Source organism: Catharus ustulatus, chromosome 30 (assembly GCF_009819885.2).
Source record: "Catharus ustulatus isolate bCatUst1 chromosome 30, bCatUst1.pri.v2, whole genome shotgun sequence".
NCBI lineage: Eukaryota > Metazoa > Chordata > Aves > Passeriformes > Turdidae > Catharus > Catharus ustulatus.
The window spans coordinates 3,399,290-3,417,652 of record NC_046250.1 but is presented as its reverse complement, the minus strand read 5'-3'; the positions used below and the strand labels follow the sequence as shown (position 1 = coordinate 3,417,652).

The window sequence follows — 18,363 nt, the reverse complement described above, 5'->3', positions numbered from 1 at the left end:
CAAAACTGCCCCCAAATCGTCCCAAAACTGCCTAAAAATTCCTCCCAAATCTGCCCCAAAATCTCTCCCAAATCAGCCGCAAATCCTCCCAAAAGAGCCCCAAAATCTCTCCCAAAACTGCCCCAAAATCCACCCAAATCTGCCCCAAATCATCCCAAATCTGCCCCAAAATTCCTCCCCAAAGCGCCCCAAAATCTCTCCCATATCTGCCACAAATCCTCCCAAAAGAGCCCCAAAATCTCTCCCTAAACTGCCCCAAAATTCCTCCCAAAATTTCCCCAAATTCCCCAAAATCTCTCCCTAAACTGCCCCAAAATTCCTCCCAACAGCGCCCCAAAATTCCTCCCCAAAACCGCCCCAAAATCTCTTCCCAAACTACCCCAAAATTCCTTCCAAAACCGCCCCAAACTCTCCAAAAAAAAAAAAAAAAAAAAAAAACAACCCAAAAAAACCCCCAAAACTGCTCCAAATCCCCCAAAATCCTCCCAAAACCACCCCAAATCCTTCTCAAAACCGCTCCAAATCCCCCAAACCCCTCCCCAAAACCACCTCAAACCCTCCAAATCCCCCCCAAACCTCCTCAAATTCCCCAAAACCTCCCCAAACCCTTCCCCAAAACCGCTCCTAACCCCCAAAACCCACTCAAAACCCCCCCAAAATCCCCCCAAAAATCCACCCCAAACCCCCCAAAAATCCACCCCAAACCCCCCAAACTCCCCAAAATCCACCCCAAAAATCCCCCCCGTGTCCCCAGGCCATGGCGAGTCCCCTGGAGCAGGCGCTGGCCCTCATGGTCACCACCTTCCACAAGTACTCGGCCAAGGAGGGCGACAAGTTCAAGCTCAGCAAGGCCGAGCTTAAGGAGCTGCTCAACAAGGAGCTGCCGGCCTTCGGGAGCGTGAGTGACCCGGGACAGCGCGAGACAACCCGGGACAGCGCGGGATGGCGCGGGACAACCCGGGACAGGCTGGGACCAGCTTGGGGACAGTGCGGGACAGGCTGGGACAGGCCGGGGACAGTGCGGGATAGCAGGGGACAGGCCGGGACAACCCGGGACAGGCTGGGATAGCGCAGGGACATCCCGGGACAGCTTGGGGACATCGCGGGATAGCGCGGGATAGCCTGGGACAGGCCGGGATGGCGCGGGACAACCCGGGACAACCCGGGACAACCCGGGACAGGCCGGGATAGCGCGGGAACATCCCGGGATGGCGCGGGATAACACGGGACAACACGGGACAACCCGGGACAGGCCGGGGACAGCTTGGGGATAGCCTGGGACAGCCGGGGACAGGCCGGGACAGGCTGTGACCAGCTTGGGGACAGTTGGGATAGCAGGGGACAGGCCGGGACAACGCGGGACAGAGCGGGGACAGCACAGGACAGGGCGGGGACAGCCCGGGACAGAGCGGGATAGCTCTGGGACAGGCCGGGACAGCTCAGGACAGCCCAGGATAGCGCGGGACATCCCGGGACAGGCCGGGGACAGCGCGGAGATAGCCGTGGACAACCCGGGACAGGCCGGGGACAGGCCGGGGACAGCCTGGGATAGCGCGGGATAGCGTGGGACAGCCCGGGACATACCGGGACAGGCCGGGAATAGCGCGGGACAACCCAGGACAGGTCGGGGACAGCGCGGGACAGTGCGGGGATAACCCGGGACAGCCCGGGACAGTGCGGGGACAGGGTGGGACAGCCCGGGACAGGGCAGGATAGCGCGGGACAGGCCGGGGACATCCCGGGGACAACCCGGGACAGCCCGGGACAACCCAGGACAGCCCGAGACAGCTCGGGACAACCCGGGACAGCCCGGGACAGCTCGGGACAACCTGGGACAGCGCAGGGATGTTGGGGGGCACCGAGAACCAGCCCCCGGCTCCTTCTCCATCCCCCAAATTCCCCGAAATTCCCCAAAATCCCCTCCTATTTATTTATTTATTTATTTATTTAAAAAAATTATTTTATTCTGTGAAGGAAATCACGCTCCGATTTCCTTTTTTTTTTAAATTTATTTTTTCTTTTTTCCTTTTTTTTTTTGTTTTTTTCACAATTTTTTAACCCCCCCCCACTTCCCTTTTCTCGTCCCGCGGTTTCAACCGGGAGGCGAAATTTTTTTTTTTTTTTTAAATTTTTTTTTTTCTGAATGTTCCCCCATCTCTCCGGGTGCTTTTTTGGAGCGCTGCCTCCTTGCAGGGGGAAGGAAAATTCACCGCGAACTTTCCCCCCCGACAGAAACAAATGGACGAGGCGGAGCTGAGGCGGCTGATGAACGACCTGGACCACGACAAGGACAGCGAGGTGGACTTCAAGGAGTACGTGTGCTTCCTGGCCTGCGTCACCATGGCCTTCAACGACTTCTTCAGGGACGACCCCAGCAAGCAGCACCGCAGGAAGTGAGCGGGCCGGGCCGGGCCGAGCCGAGCCGGGCCGGGAGAGAGCTGGGAATGAGCTGGGAGTGAGCTGGGAATGAGGCTGGATTGAGCCCGGACTGAGCCCGCACTGAGCCCGGACTGAGCCCGGACTGAGCCCGGACTGAGCCCGGATTGAGCCCGGACTGAGCCCGGACTGAGCTCGGACTGAGCCCGGACTGAGCCCGGACTGAGCTTGGATTGAGCCTGGACTGAGCCCGCACTGAGTTCGGACTGAGCCCGGACTGAGCCCGGATTGAGCTCGGACTGAGCCCAAGTCCAGCCCAGCCCAGCCCAGCTCGGACCGAGCCCAGAATTGAGCCCGAGCCCAGCCCAGCCCAGCCCAGCCCAGCCCAGTCCAGCCTGGATCGAGCCCAGATTGAGCCCGAGCCCAGCCCAGTCCAGCCCAGCCCAGCCCAGCCTGGATCGAGCCCAGATTGAGCCCAGCCCAGCCCCGAACAGTTCGCAATAAAAGCTTTGCCCCGGTCCTGCTGAGTTCTGCAGTTCTGTTCAGGCTTTTCCCAAATTCTGAGGTTCGGTTCCGGTTCCGGGGTTCGGTCCCGGGGTTCGGTTCGGGCCCTGCCCCGCTCCGTCTCTCGCTGTCCCGCCGTGCCTCCGTGACTCACCCTCTCACTCTCACTGTTTCCTCCCTGGCATTTTCCACGGCCCCGGAGCTTTTTTTGGAGAAGTTGGAGCAAAAACGGCTCTGGGTGTTGCCCGGAACCTCCCGAATCCTGCCCGAGCTCCCCAGATCCTCCCTGAGCCCCCCAAATCTTCCCCGAGCCTCCCAGATACCCCCTGAGCCCCCCAAATCCTCCCTGAGCCCCCCAGATCCTCTCTGAGCCCCCTAAATCCTGCCCGAACCCCCCAGATACCTCCTGAGCCCCTCAAATCTTTCCTGAGCCCTCCAAATTCTCCACGAGCCCCCCCCAGATCCTCCCTGAGCTCTTCCAGGTCCTCCCTGAGCCCCCCAAATTTTTCCTGAGCTCCCAAATCCCCCCGATCCCCCCCGATCCTCTATGAGCCCTTCCAGGTTCTCTCTGAGCCCCCCAAATCTTTCCTGAGCCCTCCAAATCCTCCACGACCCCCCCAAATCCTCTCTGAGCCCCCCAAATCCCCCCTGAGTTTCCCCCAGATCCTCCCTGAAGCCTTCCAGTCCTCTCTGAGACCCCCAGATCCTCTCTGAGCCCCCCAAATCCCCCCGCCTCTCCCCCCGATCCTCTCTGAGCCCTTCCAGGTTCTCTCTGAGCCCCCCAAATCCTCCACGACCCCCCCCAAATCTCCCCTGAGTTTCCCCAGATCCTCTCTGAGCCCCCCAAATCCTCTCTGAGCCCCCCAAATCTTTCCTGAGCCCCCAAATCTTTCCTGAGCCCCCCCCGATCCTCCCGAAGTCTTCCAAGTCTTTTCCAGGGGGGTTCTCCAGAATTGGGGGGGGACACTCGGGAGGTTCGGGGGGACACTCGGGGACACTCTGGGGATTTTGGGGAACACTCGGGGGGATTCTCCCGGACTCGGGGAACACTCGGGGGCTTTGGGGGACACTCGGGGGATTCTCCCGGACTCAGGGGACACTCGGGGGCTTTGGGGGACACTCGGGGGCACTCGAGGGGTTTGGGGACACTCGGAGGGTTCTCCAGAACTCGGGAGACACTCAGGGGATTTGGGGGAACACTCGGGGGGATTTGGGGAACACTCGAGGTGTTATCCCGGACTCGGGGGACACTCGGGGGGTTTCGGGGAACACTCGGGGGGTTCTGGGATGCTGGGGGACACTGGGGGGGTTCTCCAGAACTCGAGGAACACTCGGGGAATTTTGGGGAACACTCGGGGGATTCTCCCGGACCGGGGTCCGGGCACCGCCGGTTCCCGGTGCCCTCCGCAGCTCCCGCACACGAGGAATCTCCGTTACACAACGGGGCCCTCGGGGAACGCAAAAAATCCCCGCGGGGCGAACGGAAAACACAAAAACCCCTCGGCACAAACCCCGCGAACACACCCAGGGCACCGGGGGCACCGGGGGGCACCGGGGGGCACCGGGCACCGAACCCCCCCGACCCCCGGGGGATTCCCAACCCCAGGGCCACGTTTTGCTCCTCCCAACCCAACCCAACCCAACCCAACCCTCCGCCCTTGGCAGCTCCCGGGATTTTCTCTCTCCTCCTTTTTTTTCCTTTCCCAGCCGTGTCCGGGCCCGCCGGAGCCTCCCCGGCCGGGAGTGGCCCAGGCTGGGCTATAAATGGCCACGCTCGGGGCGAGTTAATTTTCCGCCCTGCCCGAACTCCTCCGTGCCCTCCGAGCTCTCGGTGAGTTCCTCTCATCTCCCTCCAGATGTTTTCCAGATGTTGCCCCCGCCAGGGGGTTCTGGGAGGTTCCCGCTGCAGGTGCCGAGCTGGGAATTTGGATTTTGGCTGCGAGGGCTGGAAAAGCTCCTGAGCGACTTCCCTTGGCTGGGGGGGCTGCGGTGGCCCCGGTTTTAATTCTGATTTGGGGGGTGTCCAGCGGGGAGGGGGGAAAATCGGGAAATGTGGGAATTGGGGAGGGGGGAAATCAGGAAATCGGGGAATTGGGGAGGGGGAAAATCAGGGAGAGGGGAAAATCAGGGAATGAGAGAGGGGGGAAAATCAGGGAATCAGGAAATTGGAGGATGGAAAATCAGGAAATCGGGGAGGGGGGAAAATCAGGGAATGAGAGAGGGGGGAAAATCAGGGAATTGGGGAGGGGGGAAATCAGGGAGGGGGAAAAATCCGGGAATCAGGGAGGGGGGAAAATCAGGGAATGAAAGAAGGGGGAAAATCAGGGAATTGGGGAGGGGGGAAATCAGGAAATCGGGGAGGGTGAAAATCAGGGAATTGGGGAGGGGGGAAAATCAGGGAATCGGAGAATCGGGGAGGGGGAAAATCAGGGAATTGGGGAGGGTGGAAAATCAGGAAATCGGGGAATTGGGGAGGGGGAAATCAGGGAGGGTGTAAAATCAGGGAATCGTGGAGGGGGGGAAATCAGGAAATCGGGGAGAGGGGGAAATCAGGGAACCAGGAAATTGGAGGGGAGGAAATCAGGGAGGGGGAAAAATCAGGGAATTGGGGAGGGGGAAAAATCAGGAAATCGGGGAGGGGGGAAAATCAGGGATTTGGGGAGGGGGGAAAATCAAGGAATCAGGAAATCGGAGGGGGAAAATCGGGGAGGGGGAAAATCAGGGAATCAGGGAGGGGGGAAATCGGGGAATCAGGAAATTGGAGGGGGGAAAATCAGGGAATCAGAGGGTGGAATAAGGGAATCAGAGGGTGGAAAATCAGGAAATCCGGGAACCCAGGAGGGAACGGCGCATCCCGGGAGGGACACGGGGGTCCCCTCGGATGCCAAACCGCGCTGTCCCCTCCCCGTGTCCCCAGGCTTGTCGCTGTCCCCATGGCGTGTCCCCTGGAGCAGGCGCTGGCCGTGATCGTCGCCACCTTCCACAAATACTCGGGCAACGAGGGCGACAAGTACAAGCTCAACAAGGCCGAGCTTAAGGAGCTGCTCCAGAAGGAGCTGCCGAGCTTCAGCGTGAGTGCCGCGCCCCGCGGGGCTGAGCCGGGCTTGGGGGAGCTGCAAATCCCGGCTTAACCCCGGGTTTAACCCTTTTCTCGCCCTCCCCGCGCAGAAACAAACCAGCGAGGCGAGTTTGCAGCAGCTCATGAACAACCTGGACTGCAACAGCGACAGCGAGGTGGATTTCCAGGAGTACGTGACCTTCCTGGCATGCATGGCCATGATGTGCAATGATTTCTTCCAGGACCTGCCGGACAAAATGCCGCGCAGGAAATGAGCCCAGGGCGCTGTGCCCACCCCGGGTGTTCCCCCGATGTCATTTCAATAAAATTTGATTAATTAGTGGTTTTTTTCGGGGTTTGTCTGGGTGTTCCGGGGTGGAATTCCGCGTTCCCCGCGGCTGAGTCAGCCCCGCCCGGTCCCTGCGCTCCCGGAGCGAGGTGGGAGCGGCTCCCGGCTGGGATCGCGATGGGTCTGTCGCCATGTCGCGATGTCACCCTTGTCCCCTCCCCACTCCCGGCCGAGTTCCTGCCCGGGGTGAGGCTCGGGCACTTCCCGGTGCTGCGGGAGCTCCGCCCTGGATCCACCCCGCCTCAAAGGGATCCACCCTGGATCCACCCCCCTCGCAGGGATCCATCCTGGATCCAGTGATGAGAGGGATCCACCCTGAATTCAGGGATGAGAGGGATTAATTCAGAATCCATCCCCCTCACAGGGATCCGCTCTGAATCCAGGGATGAGAGAGATTCACCCTGAATCCAGGGATTCCAGGAATCCACTCTGAATCCAGGGATGAGAGGGATCCACTCTGAATCCAGGGATGTCAGGGATCCACCCTGAATCCAGGGATGTCACGGATCCATCCTGAATCCAGGGATCTCAGGGATCCATCCTGAATCCACCCCCTCACAGGGATCTATCCTGAATCCAGGGATGTCAGGGATCCATCCTGGATCCATCCCCCCTCACAGGGATCCATCCTGGATCCACCCCCCATCACAGGGATCTGCCCTGAATCCAGGGATCTCAGGGATCCACTCTGAATCCAGGAATGAGAGGGATCCATCCTGGATCCAGGAATGAGAGGGATCCATCCTGAATCCATCCCCCTCACAGGGATCCATCCTGGATCCAGAGATGTCAGGGAATCCACTCTGAATCCAGGGATGAGAGGGATCCACCCTGAATTCAGGGATGAGAGGGATTAATTCTGAATCCAGGGATCTCAGGGATCCACTCTGAATCCATTCCCCCTCACAGGGATCCACCCTGAATCCAGGGATGAGAGGGATTAATTCTGAATCCAGGGATCTCAGGGATCCACTCTGAATCCAGGGATGAGAGGGATCCACTCTGAATCCAGGGATGTCACGGATCCATCCTGAATCCAGGGATCTCAGGGATCCATCCTGAATCCACCCCCTCACAGGGATCTGTCCTGAATCCAGGGATGTCAGGGATCCATCCTGGATCCACCCCTTGTCACAGGGATCTACCCTGAATCCAGGGATGTCAGGGATCCACTCTGAATCCAGGAATGAGAGGGATCCATCCTGAATCCAGGAATGAGAGGGATCTGCCCTGGATCCAGGGATCACAGGGATCCACCCTAAATCCCTCCCCACCCCAGGATGTGACACCCATGGGATCTGGCACCCCCAGAAAGTGGCACCCCCAGCTCCAGGGCTGAGTCTTGGCCCAGACCCAGGGAAGGAAGGAACCCCCAGGATCCCCCAGGAATTAAGAATTAAGAATCATTAAGAATTAAGAATTAAGAATTAAGAATTAAGAATTAAAAATTAAAAATTAAGAATTAAGAATTAATTAAGAATTAAGAATTAAGAACTAAGAATTAAGAATTAAGAATTAAGAATTAAAAATTAAGAATTAATTAAGAATTAAGAATTAAGAATTAAAAATTAAGAATTAATTAAAAATTAAGAATTAAGAATTAAAAATTAAAAATTAAAAATTAAGAATTAAAAATTAAGAATTAAAAATTAAGAATTAAGAATTAAGAATTAAAAATTAAGAATTAAAAATTAAGAATTAAGAATTAAAAATTAAAAACTAAGAATTAATTAAGAATTAAAAATTAAGAATTAAGAATTAATCCATATTTAATCACGGGTGGGCATCACCCCCTCCTGACACCCCAGCACACAGAACACCGACAAGTTTGGTGCTCAGGGTAACAGATTTTATTTCTTTCAGTGCCAAAAACCGAAGTTGGTGACAAACTTTGGGTACAACCAGGGGGACGCAGAGCCCCGTGGCCACCAGGGGACGTTCCCGTTCAGCGGCTGTGGCCATGGCTGTGGTCATGCCCGTGGTCATGGCCGTGGTCACCCCCCGGCCCCTCGTGGGAGCGGTTGTGGGCGTCGATGGCCACGAGGCTCAGCGTGCTCAGGAACTCGGTGAACTTGAGGCGGCCGTCGCGGTTGGCGTCGGCCTTGCTGAAGAGCTGGGTGATGTACTGGTCGATGTTGGTGTTGGGCTGGGGGGGACACACGGGGTCAGAGCCAGCTCAGGGGTCACCCTGGCTGTCCCCAGGTCTGGGGTGAGCCACAAAAAATCCCTTTGGGAGCTCCCCCAACCTCAGGGATTCCTGAGAGCGTCCAGTGACACTGATCCCAAACTGGAGTGTGACCCATCCCAAACTGGAGTGTCATTGTCCCCAAACTGGAGTGTCACTGTCCCCTGGAGTGTCATTGTCCCCAAACTGGAGTGTCACTGATCCCAAATTGGAGTGTCACTGTCCCCAAATTGGAGTGTCACCCACCCCAAATTGGAGTGTCACCCACCCCAAACTGGAGTGTCACTGACCCCAAACTGGAGTGTCACTGTCCCCAAACTGGAGTGTCACTGATCCCAGCCTGGCACGCCAAGCCCGGCCTGGATGATCTCTAAGCTCAGCCTGGATGATCTCTAGACTCAGCCTGGCTGATCTCTAGGCTCGACCTGGGTGATCTCTAGGCTCTGTCCGGGTGATCTCTACGCTCGGTCCGGGTGATCTCTACGCTCGGTCCGGGTGATCTCTACGCTCAACCTGGATGGTCTCTAAGCTCAGTCTGGCTGATCTCTAAGCTCAGCCTGGATGATCTCTAGGCTCAGTCTGGATGATCTCTCGGCTCAGCCTGGATGATCCCTAGACTCAACCTGGATAATCTCTGAGGTCAGTCTGGCTGATCTCTAAGCTCAATCTGGATGATCTCTAAACTCGGCCTGGCTGATCTCTAAGCTCAACCTGAATGATCTCTAGGCTTGGCCTGGCTGATCTCTAGACTCAGCCTGGCTGATCTCCAGGCTCAGCCTGTCCCTGCCCCTCCATCCCCTTCCCCGCCCGCTGCGGGTCTCACCGGGGCCGTGCGGCGCAGGAAGGGCTCGGCCGTGTCCCGGAGCAGTTTGGAGAACTCGCTCCTGCTCAGGTAATCGTCCATGGGGCGCCGCATGGCGTACCGGTGATAGACATTGACGGCGCACTCCAGCGCCAGCTCCAGGTCGGTCTTCATCCTGCTGGGAACGGAGGGACAGAGGGTTGGAATAGCGGTTTGGGATCCCGGTTTGGAATTGCAGTTTGGAATCCCAGTTTGGAATCCCAGTTTGGAATTTCAGTTTGGAATCCCAGTTTGGAATCCCAGTTTGGAATCCCAGTTTGGAATCCCAGTTTGGAATCCCAGTTTGGAATTGCAGTTTGGAATTTCAGTTTGGAATCCCAGTTTAGAATCCCAGTTTAGAATCCCAGTTTGGAATTTCAGTTTGGAATCCCAGTTTGGAATCCCAGTTTGGAATCCCAGTTTGGAATTTCAGTTTGGAATCCCAGTTTGGAATCCCAGTTTGGAATTTCAGTTTGAAATCCCAGTTTGGAATCCCACTTTGGAATCCCAGTTTGGAATCCCAGTTTGGAATCCCAGTTTGGAATCCCAGTTTGGAATTTCAGTTTGGAATTCCGGGAGGAGCTGCTCACCTTGAGGAGCGCTGGCTCTGCCGAGGATGCACCGGAGAGGAATGGAGATGAATTGAGCTGAGCTTAGCTGGGCACGGCTCCTTTTAAACCCTGCCCGAGCCGGGACAGCCCCGGGGTCACCGCGGGAATTGGGCAGGGCCGAGCACGCCCGGGTGCGGATTTTGGGATCCTCACCCAGGTCCCGGAACTGTCACCCAGGGAGGGGCAGCCCCGAAGGTGACAGGGAAAACAAGGAAACGCCAAAAATGACATTTGGGAGGAGGGTGGCGTCGGGGGACAGAGGTGGCATCAGGGGACAGGAATGGGACAGGGGGACAGGGATGGCACAGGGGACAGGGGTGGCACAGGGGACAGGGGTGGCACAGGGGACAGGGACAGGGATGGCACAGGGGACAGGGATGGCACAGGGGACAGGGACAGGGGTGGCATCAGGGGACAGGAATGGGACAGGGGGACAGGGATGGCACAGGGGGACAGGTATGGCACAGGGGGACAGGGATGGATCGGGGGACAGGGGTGGCACAGGGGGACAGGTATGGCACAGGGGGACAGGGATGGCACAGGGGGACGGGGTCAGGAATGGCACAGAGGGACAAGGATGGCACAGGGGGACAGGGGTGGCACAGAGGGACAGGGATGGGACAGGGGACAGGGATGGCACGGGGGACAGAGATGGTGCAGGGGGACAGGGGCGGCACAGAGGGACAGGGATGGCACAGGGGGACAGGGATGGGACAGGGGACAGGGATGGCACAGGGGACAGGGATGGCACAGGGGACAGGGTCAGGAATGGCACAGGGGGACAGGGATGGCACTGGGAGACAGGGATGGAATAGGGGGACAGGGATGGGACAGGGGGACAGGGATGGCACTGGGGGACAGGGGTGGCACAAGGGGACAGGGATGGGACAGGGGACAGGGATGGAATAGGGGACAGGGACAGGGATGGCACAGGGGGACAAAGATGGCACAGGGGGACAGGGTCAGGAAGGGGGGACGGGGGTGGCACAGAGGGACAGGGATGGCATAGAGGGACAGGGATGGTACAGGGGGACAGGTATGGCACAGGGGGACAGGGATGGATCAGGGGACAGGGGTGGCACAGGGGGACAAAGATGGCAGAGGGGGACAGGGATGGCACAGGGGACAGGGATGGCACAGGGGGACAGGGTCAGGGATGGCTTTTCTGGAACATTCCCTGAGTGTTTGATGGAGATGATGGAGGAGGAACTTTTTTGGGTGGGGGTCTCCAGCGGGATTTTTTATTTTCGGGGTGATTTTACCAGTGGGATTTTTTTTTTGGGGGTGGTTTTACTCAGCAGGATTTCTTTTTTTGGATGGTTTTACCAGCAGGATTTCTCTTTTTTTGGGTGGTTTTGCCAGCAGGGGACGTGGTTTGTCACATTTTGGGGGTGTCACATCCCAGGGGGTGTGTGAGCCATTTGTGGAACCCCAAAACACCCCAAACCACCCACAAAACACCCCAAAACCACCCCAAAACACCCCAAAAAGGAGCCCAGCAGGAGGCCGAGAGTACCGGGAAACAAAAGGAGCGATGGATGAGTCAGGGATGCGGGAATCATAACCCGGCCGTGCCCTGGGGGCTCGGGATTATCCCCAAACAGGGACGGGCACCTGCTTGGGGCTGCTCCTTCCCTTTTCCTCGCACCCATTGTCTCGTTTTTCATCTCCTCATTGTCTTGTCATTGTCATTGTCTGCTCGTTAACGTGGGTGACACAGAGGCGACAATTGCAAAACTCGTGGTGGCGACTCCTGCAGCATCCAGAAAAAAAACCTGACCTTTTAAAAAAATTTATTTTTATTTTCTCCTGGTTTTGTGCCCAGTTTACTCCAGAAAAAAAAAAAAAAATAAAAAATGAGAGCAGAGGCCTGGTACAAACAAGAAACAACGGAAAATATTCTGGAAAAACAAAGTTATAAAATCCAGATGCTGCGTGCCTTGGGCGGTGTCCAGCCAGCCGGGGGCGTAGGAAACAAAAATTAAAAATTCATGCAGGGCACAAAGCCCTCCCTGTTCCGTGTGACACAGCGACTTCACTCCTGCAGCAGCAGCAGGAAAATGTGCAAATTTTCCGTGGGGTTGCAAAACTCCCCCAAGTTTTGGGCAACTTCTGTCCCGACAGCGGGGTGTGACGAGCGCGGGGTTTTTCCCCTCCCTGAGCCCTGTCACAGGTGATGGAGGGGACAAGGACAACATTTCCAAAGCCTGGTGGGTGCAACCAGGAACTGCCAGGCAGGGAGGGGCTCGGGGTCCCCACCTGGCAATTTCCAGGTGCGGGAAATGTGAGCCCAGGTGTGTCAGAGCTCTGATGAAACCTCGGGCAGGTATAAAAAGTGCAGCTGCAGCCACAGCAGCAAACCCTGCAAACCCTTCTTGGACACCTGGGTGAGTAGGACAGCAGGTCCTGGCAGGGAAAAATGAGAGAGTTTGGGGTGTGGGGGCAGCCCAGGGTGGTGGATCCCGCAGCAGGAGTTGGTTTGGGATGGAAAATGAGCAGGAATTGATGGGTGATGGATTCCATAGTTTGGGATGGAAAACGAGCAGGAATTGATGGGTAATGATGGATTCCATAGTTTGGGGTGGAAAACAGGCAGGAATTAATGGGTGATGGATCTCACAGCAACCCAGGGTGGTGGATCCCACAGCAGAAGTTGGTTTGGGATGGAAAATAAGCAGAAATTTATGGTTGATGATGGATCCCATAACAGGAGTTGGTTTGGGATGGAAAACGAGAAGGAATTGATGGGTGTTGGATCCCACAGCAGCTCAGGGTGATGGATTCCATACAAGGAGGTTGGATTGGGTTGGAAAACGAGAAGGAATTGATGGGTGATGGATCCACAGCAGGAGGTTGGTTTGGTTTGGAAAACGAGCAAGAATTAATGGTTGATGATGGATCCCACAGCAGGAGGTTGGATTGGGTTGGAAAATGAGAAGGAATTGATGGGTGATGATGGATTCCATAGCAGGAGTTGGTTTGGGGTGGAAAATGAGCACAAATTAAAGGGTGATGGATTCCACAGCAGGAGTTGGTTTGGGATGCAAAACGAGCAGGAATTGATGGGTAATGGTGGATTCCAGAGCAGGAGGTTGGTTTGGGATGGAAAAGGAACAGGAATTAATGGGTGATGGATCCCACAGTAGAGGGCTGGTTTGGGGTGGAAAACGAGTAGGAATTGATGGGTGATGATGGATTCCATACCAGGAGGTTGGTTTGGGGTGGAAAACGAGCAGGAATTGATGGGTGATGATGGATTCCATAACAGGAGTTGGTTTGGGGTGGAAAACGAGCAGGAATTAATGGTTGATGATGGAGTCCATAGCAGGAGTTGGTTTGGGGTGGAAAACGAGCACAAATTAACGGGTGATGGATTCCATAGCAGCTCAGGCTGATGGATCCACAGCAGGAGGTTGGATCGGGTTGGAAAACGAGAAGGAATTGATGGGTGATGGATCCCACAGTAGGATGTTGGTTTGGAAAATGAGCAGGAATTAATGGTTGATGATGGATCCACAGCAGGAGTTGGTTTGGGATGGAAAACAAGCACAAATTGATGGGTGATGAATTTTTGTTATCAGAAGAAATGAAAAACCTATATTCATACAGAAAAGCTACTTTAACATGATACATAGAGCATTTATTTTAACAGCTGTGAAGAACCAGCAATGTGTTAATGCAGTTCTAACATCACACATCCCAACAGACAGGTCCTGGCAGATCCCTGAACAGCTCAGCCATGTCCTCCAGCCGTGCCCGGCAGTTCCCAGGGAACTGCAGCCTGGAGCAGGCCCTGGAGACCGTGGTGGATGTGTACCACCAGTACAGCGTCCGGAAGGGACAGAAGGACCTGCTGAGCACCGAGGAGTTCAGCACGCTGCTGAAGGAGCAGGCACCCACCTTCCTGGGGGCATGTGTGAGTGACAGGGGACATGGGGACCTGTGTGAGTGACAGGGGACCTGTGTGAGTGTGGGGGACATTGGGACATGTGTGAGTGACAGGGGACAGGGGGGCACCCACCTTCCTGGGGACCTATGTGAGTGACAGGGGACCTGTGTGACTGTGGGGGACATGGGGACATGGGGACCTGTGTGACAGGGGACATGTGTGAGTGACAGGGCACATGGGGACATGGGGACATGTGTGAGTGACAGGGGACCTGTGTGAGTGACAGGGGATATGGGGACATGGGGACCTGTGTGAGTGTGGGGGATATGGGGACCTGTGTGGGTGACAGGGGACCTGTGTGAGTGACAGGGCACAGGGGGACATGGGGACCTGTGTGAGTGACAGGGCACAGGGGGACATGGGGACAGGGGAACACTGACCTTTCCAGGGCAGGGGAAACGTGACCCCCACCCTGTCCCAAATCCCAGGACAGGGACGTGACCCCAGCCCTGTCCCCAATCCCAGCACAGGGATGTGACCCCAGCCCTGTCCCCTATCCCAGAGCAGGGATGTGACCCCAGCCCTGTCCCCAGTCCCAGGACAGGGATGTGACCCCAGCCCTGTCCCCTATCCCAGAGTAGGGATGTGACCCCAGCCCTGTCCCCGGTCCCAGGACAGGGACGTGACCCCAACCCTGTCCCCTATCCCAGAGTAGGGATGTGACCCCAGCCCTGTCCCCAATCCCAGGACAGGGATGTGACCCCAGCCCTGTCCCCTATCCCAGGACAGGAACCAACCCGGGTACCTGGAGCGGCTGTTCAGTGAGACCGACCTGAACCACGACAAGGAGCTGAGCTTTGAGGAGTTCACCATCGTGCTGAGCAAGCTGGCGGATGACGCGCATCGCATCAGCCACGGCTCGGAGCGCTGCGGGCCCGACCGCGACTGAGCGGGGCCAGACGGGGACTGAGACTGGGATGGGACCCTGAAACGGGACTGGGACTGGGCTGGGAACCCAAAATGGGACTGGGACTGGACTGGGAACCCAAACTGGGACTGGGACTGGACTGGGAACCCAAACGGGACTGGGACTGGACTGGGAACCCAGAATGGGACTGGGACTGGGCTGGGAACCCAAACTGGGACTGGGACTGGGCTGGGAACCCTAACTGGGACTGGGCTGTGACCCTGAAACTGGACTGGGAACCCAAACTGGGACTGGGACTGGGCTGGGAACCCAAAATGAGACTGGGACTGATCTGGGACCCCAAAACTGGACAGGGGAGCTTTGGGAACGGGGCTCGGGCCGGTCCCCGCCTGCTTGGGACAGCCTGGAACTCAATAAAGCATTGCTGGAAATTCTTGGAGGTGTTCCTGTCTCCTCATCCATTGCTGGGGTGACAGCACCCCTGGAACCCCCCTGTGACACTCTGGAACCCCCTGGGCCACCTTGGAACCCCTCTGTGCCACCCCAGAACCCCCTGGGCCACCCCGAACCCCCCTGGGCCACCTTGGAACCCCCCTGGGCCACCCCAGAACCCCCTGGGCCACTCCAGAACCCCCTGGACCACTCTGTCCTTGTCCCCCCGTGCCACCCCATCCTTGTCCCCCCGTGCCACCCCCGGTGTGCCCAAAGTGACCCCGGGAGGTTTCCTGAGATTGCACCAAAAGTGCAACGCGACCGTTGTGAAATGTCCCAGATGGGCCCAAACCCCTCGGTTGTGAAATGTCCCAGAACCCCCGGTTTTGAAATGCCCCAATTTCCAGATGTTCCAGAACCTTCCAGCTGTGAAATGTTCCAGATGTGCCAGAACCCCTCAGCTGTGGAATATCCCTGTCTCCAGATGTTCCAGAATCCTCATTGTGAAATGTTCCAGAACCCCCGGTTTTGAAACGCCCCAATTTCCAGATGTTCCAGAACCTTCCCATTTTGAAATGTTCCAGATGTTCCAGGACCCCTCAGCTATGGAATGTCCCCGTCCCCAGACGTGCCAGAACCCACAGATGTGGAATCCCCGTCTCCAGATGTGCCAGAAACCACAGATGTGAAATATCCCAATTTCCAGGTGTTCCAGAACCTTCCAGCTGTGAAATGTCCCAGATGTTCCAGATGTGCCAGAACCCTCAGCTATGAACTGTCCCCAGCATCTCCAGATGTTTCAGGACCCTCCCAGTTATGAAATGTCCCTGAAATGTTCCAGATGTTCCAGGACCTTCCAGCTGTGAAATGTCCCCATCTCCAGATGTGACAGAACCCACAGATGTGAAATGTCCCTGGAATGTTCCAGATTTTCCAGAACCTTCCAGCTGTGAAATGTTCCAGATATCCCAGATGTGCCAGAACCCCCAGGTGTCAACTATCCCAATTTCCAGATGTTCCAGAACCTTCCCATTTTAAAAGGTTCCAGATTTTCCAGAACCTTCCAGCTGTGAAATGTCCCAGATGTTCCAGATGTTCCAGAACCCCCAGTTCCAGATGTGTCAGAATCTCCCAGTTATGAAACATCCCTGAAATGTTCCAGATGTGCCAGAACCCCCAAATGTGAAATATCCCAATTTCCAGGTGTTCCAGAACCCTCCAGATGTGAAATGTTCCCATCTCCAGATGTTCCAGAATCTCCCAGTTATGAAATGTCCCTGAAATGTTCCAGATGTGCCAGAACGCCCCAGATGTGAAAGATCTGGAAAGATTTATTTATAAAAAACAAATAAAATGAAATAAAGATAAATACAAATAAATAAAAGGAAATAAAAATAAATAAAAATAAATAAAAGGAAATAAAACCACGCCTTTGAGCCACACCTGGGCTCTGCAGCTCGGGACACACCTGGCACACCTGAATTTTTATTTTGTGCCACTAAATTTTTGTCTCAGTCTCTTCTACTCTCACTCAGAGCCAGGATTAACAAGCACGTGAAGGAAACAGATTATTTTGTGTTTTAAGTTTTATTTAATATTAAATTTTATTAAAGAAAATGAAACATTTTATTTGATAAAATTAAATTTAATAAAATTAAATTTAATAAAATTAAATTTAACAAAAATTAATTTAATAGAATTTAATGTGATAAAAATAATTTAAATAAAATTTAATTTAAATAAAAAATTAAATAAATTTATTTTATTTAATAAAACGAATTTTATTAAATTGTATTTAATATTAAATTTTATTTAATTGAGACAGGGATGGCGACAGTGACAGGGACAGGGGACAGAACCACCCCCACCTTGCGGGAAAAGCCCCGGTCCTGTTTTTGGGCAACTTTCCGGAGCCTTGAGCAAGCCCCGGGGCCAGCGCGGGGTCGTTGCACAAGGGCTGGGCTATAAAGAGGCCCCCGCGGTGGCCCCGGTGCCACCCGAGCCTGTCCCGAGCCTGTCCCGGTGCCACCCGAGCCTGTCCCGGTGCCACCCGAGCCAGGATGAGCAAGGCAAGGATGGGGGGGTTTGGGGTGTCCGGGGGGATTTTTGGGATGTTGTCACCTGTTCTGTGTCCCCAAAAAGGTTCAGACATTCTTTGGGGTGATCTCCCCAGCCCAACACAAATCCTGGAATTTCTGAAATTTGGGTTTTTCCTGAGCTGAGCTTTTCCCCAGCCCTGGAATTTGGGTTTTTCTGATCTGATCTCCCCAGCCCCATTGATCCCATAATTTGTTTTTTCTGCTCCCCAAGCCCCGTTGATCCCGTTATTTATTCCCATTTTCCCTGCTCTCCCAGCCCCATTAATCCCATAATTTATTCCCATTTTCCCACTCTCCCACCCCATTAATCCCATTATTTATTCCCATTTTTTTGCTCTCCCAGCCCCATTAATCCCGTTATTTATTCCCATTTTCCCCACTCTCCCAGCCCCATTTACCCCATAATTTATTCCCATTTTCCTGCTCTCCCAACCCCATTAACCCCATGTTTTATTCCCATTTTTCCCGCTCTCCCAGCCCCATTAATCCCATGTTTTATTCCCATTATCCCCACTCTCCCATCCCCATTAACCCCATGTTTTATTCCCATTTCCCTGCTGTCCCAGCCCCATTAACCCCATAATTTATTCCCATTTTCCTACTCTCCCAACCCCATTAATCCCATAATTTATTCCCATTTTCCCACTCTCCCAGCCCCATTAACCCCATAATTTATTCCCATTTTCCCCACTCTCCCAGCCCCATTAATCCTGTTATTTATTCCCATTTTCCCCACTCTCCCAGCCCCATTAACCCCATGTTTTATTCCCATTTTTCCTGCTCTCCCAACCCCATTAACCCCATGTTTTATTCCCATTTTTCCCACTCTCCCAGCCCCATTAATCCCGTTATTTATTCCCATTTCCCCACCCTCCCAGCCCCATTAACCCCATGTTTTATTCTCATTTTCCCCACTCTCCCACCCCATTAACCCCATGTTTTATTCTCATTTTCCCACTCTCCCAGCCCCATTAACCCCATAATTTATTCCCATTTTCCCCACTCTCCCACCCCATTAATCCCATGTTTTATTCCCATTTCCTGCCGCAGTCCCAGCAGAGCCAGGCCCCGCTGTCGGAGCTGGAGCGCGC

General features: G+C 55.0%; 5 protein-coding genes across 5 annotated transcripts in view; 4 read left to right on the top strand and 1 right to left on the bottom strand.

The window, feature by feature from the left end:
- The first annotated feature begins 757 nt into the window (after positions 1-757).
- On the top strand, positions 758-2,454 carry LOC117008783 (protein S100-A2-like). Its single transcript, XM_033082850.1, has 2 exons — positions 758-898; positions 2,233-2,454. The coding sequence occupies exons 1-2, from the start codon at positions 758-760 to the stop codon at positions 2,395-2,397; spliced, it is 306 nt and encodes a 101-aa protein (XP_032938741.1). The 3' UTR covers positions 2,398-2,454.
- A 2,084-nt stretch (positions 2,455-4,538) lies between these two features.
- LOC117008785 (protein S100-A4-like) lies at positions 4,539-6,281 on the top strand. The gene is made up of 3 exons (XM_033082851.1): positions 4,539-4,711; positions 5,798-5,951; positions 6,049-6,281. The coding sequence occupies exons 2-3, from the start codon at positions 5,814-5,816 to the stop codon at positions 6,211-6,213; spliced, it is 303 nt and encodes a 100-aa protein (XP_032938742.1). The 5' UTR covers positions 4,539-4,711; positions 5,798-5,813; the 3' UTR covers positions 6,214-6,281.
- A 1,951-nt stretch (positions 6,282-8,232) lies between these two features.
- Positions 8,233-9,448, bottom strand: LOC117008670 (protein S100-A9-like). Its single transcript, XM_033082641.1, has 2 exons — positions 9,296-9,448; positions 8,233-8,433 (listed from the first exon to the last, which is right to left on the bottom strand). Exons 1-2 carry the CDS (start codon positions 9,446-9,448, stop codon positions 8,233-8,235), a joined length of 354 nt encoding a protein of 117 aa, XP_032938532.1.
- A 3,310-nt stretch (positions 9,449-12,758) lies between these two features.
- Positions 12,759-14,762, top strand: LOC117008669 (protein S100-A4-like). The gene is made up of 3 exons (XM_033082640.1): positions 12,759-12,776; positions 13,631-13,840; positions 14,598-14,762. The coding sequence occupies exons 1-3, from the start codon at positions 12,759-12,761 to the stop codon at positions 14,760-14,762; spliced, it is 393 nt and encodes a 130-aa protein (XP_032938531.1).
- Positions 14,763-18,295: 3,533 nt separating this feature from the next.
- Positions 18,296-18,363, top strand: part of LOC117008668 (protein MRP-126-like) — a 1,736-nt gene continuing 1,668 nt past the window's right edge. Inside the window, exon 1 of the mRNA XM_033082639.1 lies at positions 18,296-18,363. This exon is cut by the window's right edge and continues 118 nt beyond it. Within this exon, the coding sequence (XP_032938530.1) occupies positions 18,296-18,363 (68 nt within the window).

Coding starts and splice junctions, on each gene's coding strand:
- LOC117008783 (XM_033082850.1), top strand. CDS start 758: ATGGCGAGTCCCCTGGAGCAGGCGCTGGCCCTCATGGTCACCACCTTC. Junction 899..2,232: donor AGCTGCCGGCCTTCGGGAGC/GTGAGTGACCCG, acceptor CCCCCCCGACAG/AAACAAATGGACGAGGCGGA.
- LOC117008785 (XM_033082851.1), top strand. CDS start 5,814: ATGGCGTGTCCCCTGGAGCAGGCGCTGGCCGTGATCGTCGCCACCTTC. Junction 5,952..6,048: donor AGGAGCTGCCGAGCTTCAGC/GTGAGTGCCGCG, acceptor CTCCCCGCGCAG/AAACAAACCAGCGAGGCGAG.
- LOC117008670 (XM_033082641.1), bottom strand. CDS start 9,448: ATGAAGACCGACCTGGAGCTGGCGCTGGAGTGCGCCGTCAATGTCTAT. Junction 8,434..9,295: donor TCCTGCGCCGCACGGCCCCG/GTGAGACCCGCA, acceptor TGTCCCCCCCAG/CCCAACACCAACATCGACCA.
- LOC117008669 (XM_033082640.1), top strand. Junction 13,841..14,597: donor CCACCTTCCTGGGGGCATGT/GTGAGTGACAGG, acceptor CCCCTATCCCAG/GACAGGAACCAACCCGGGTA.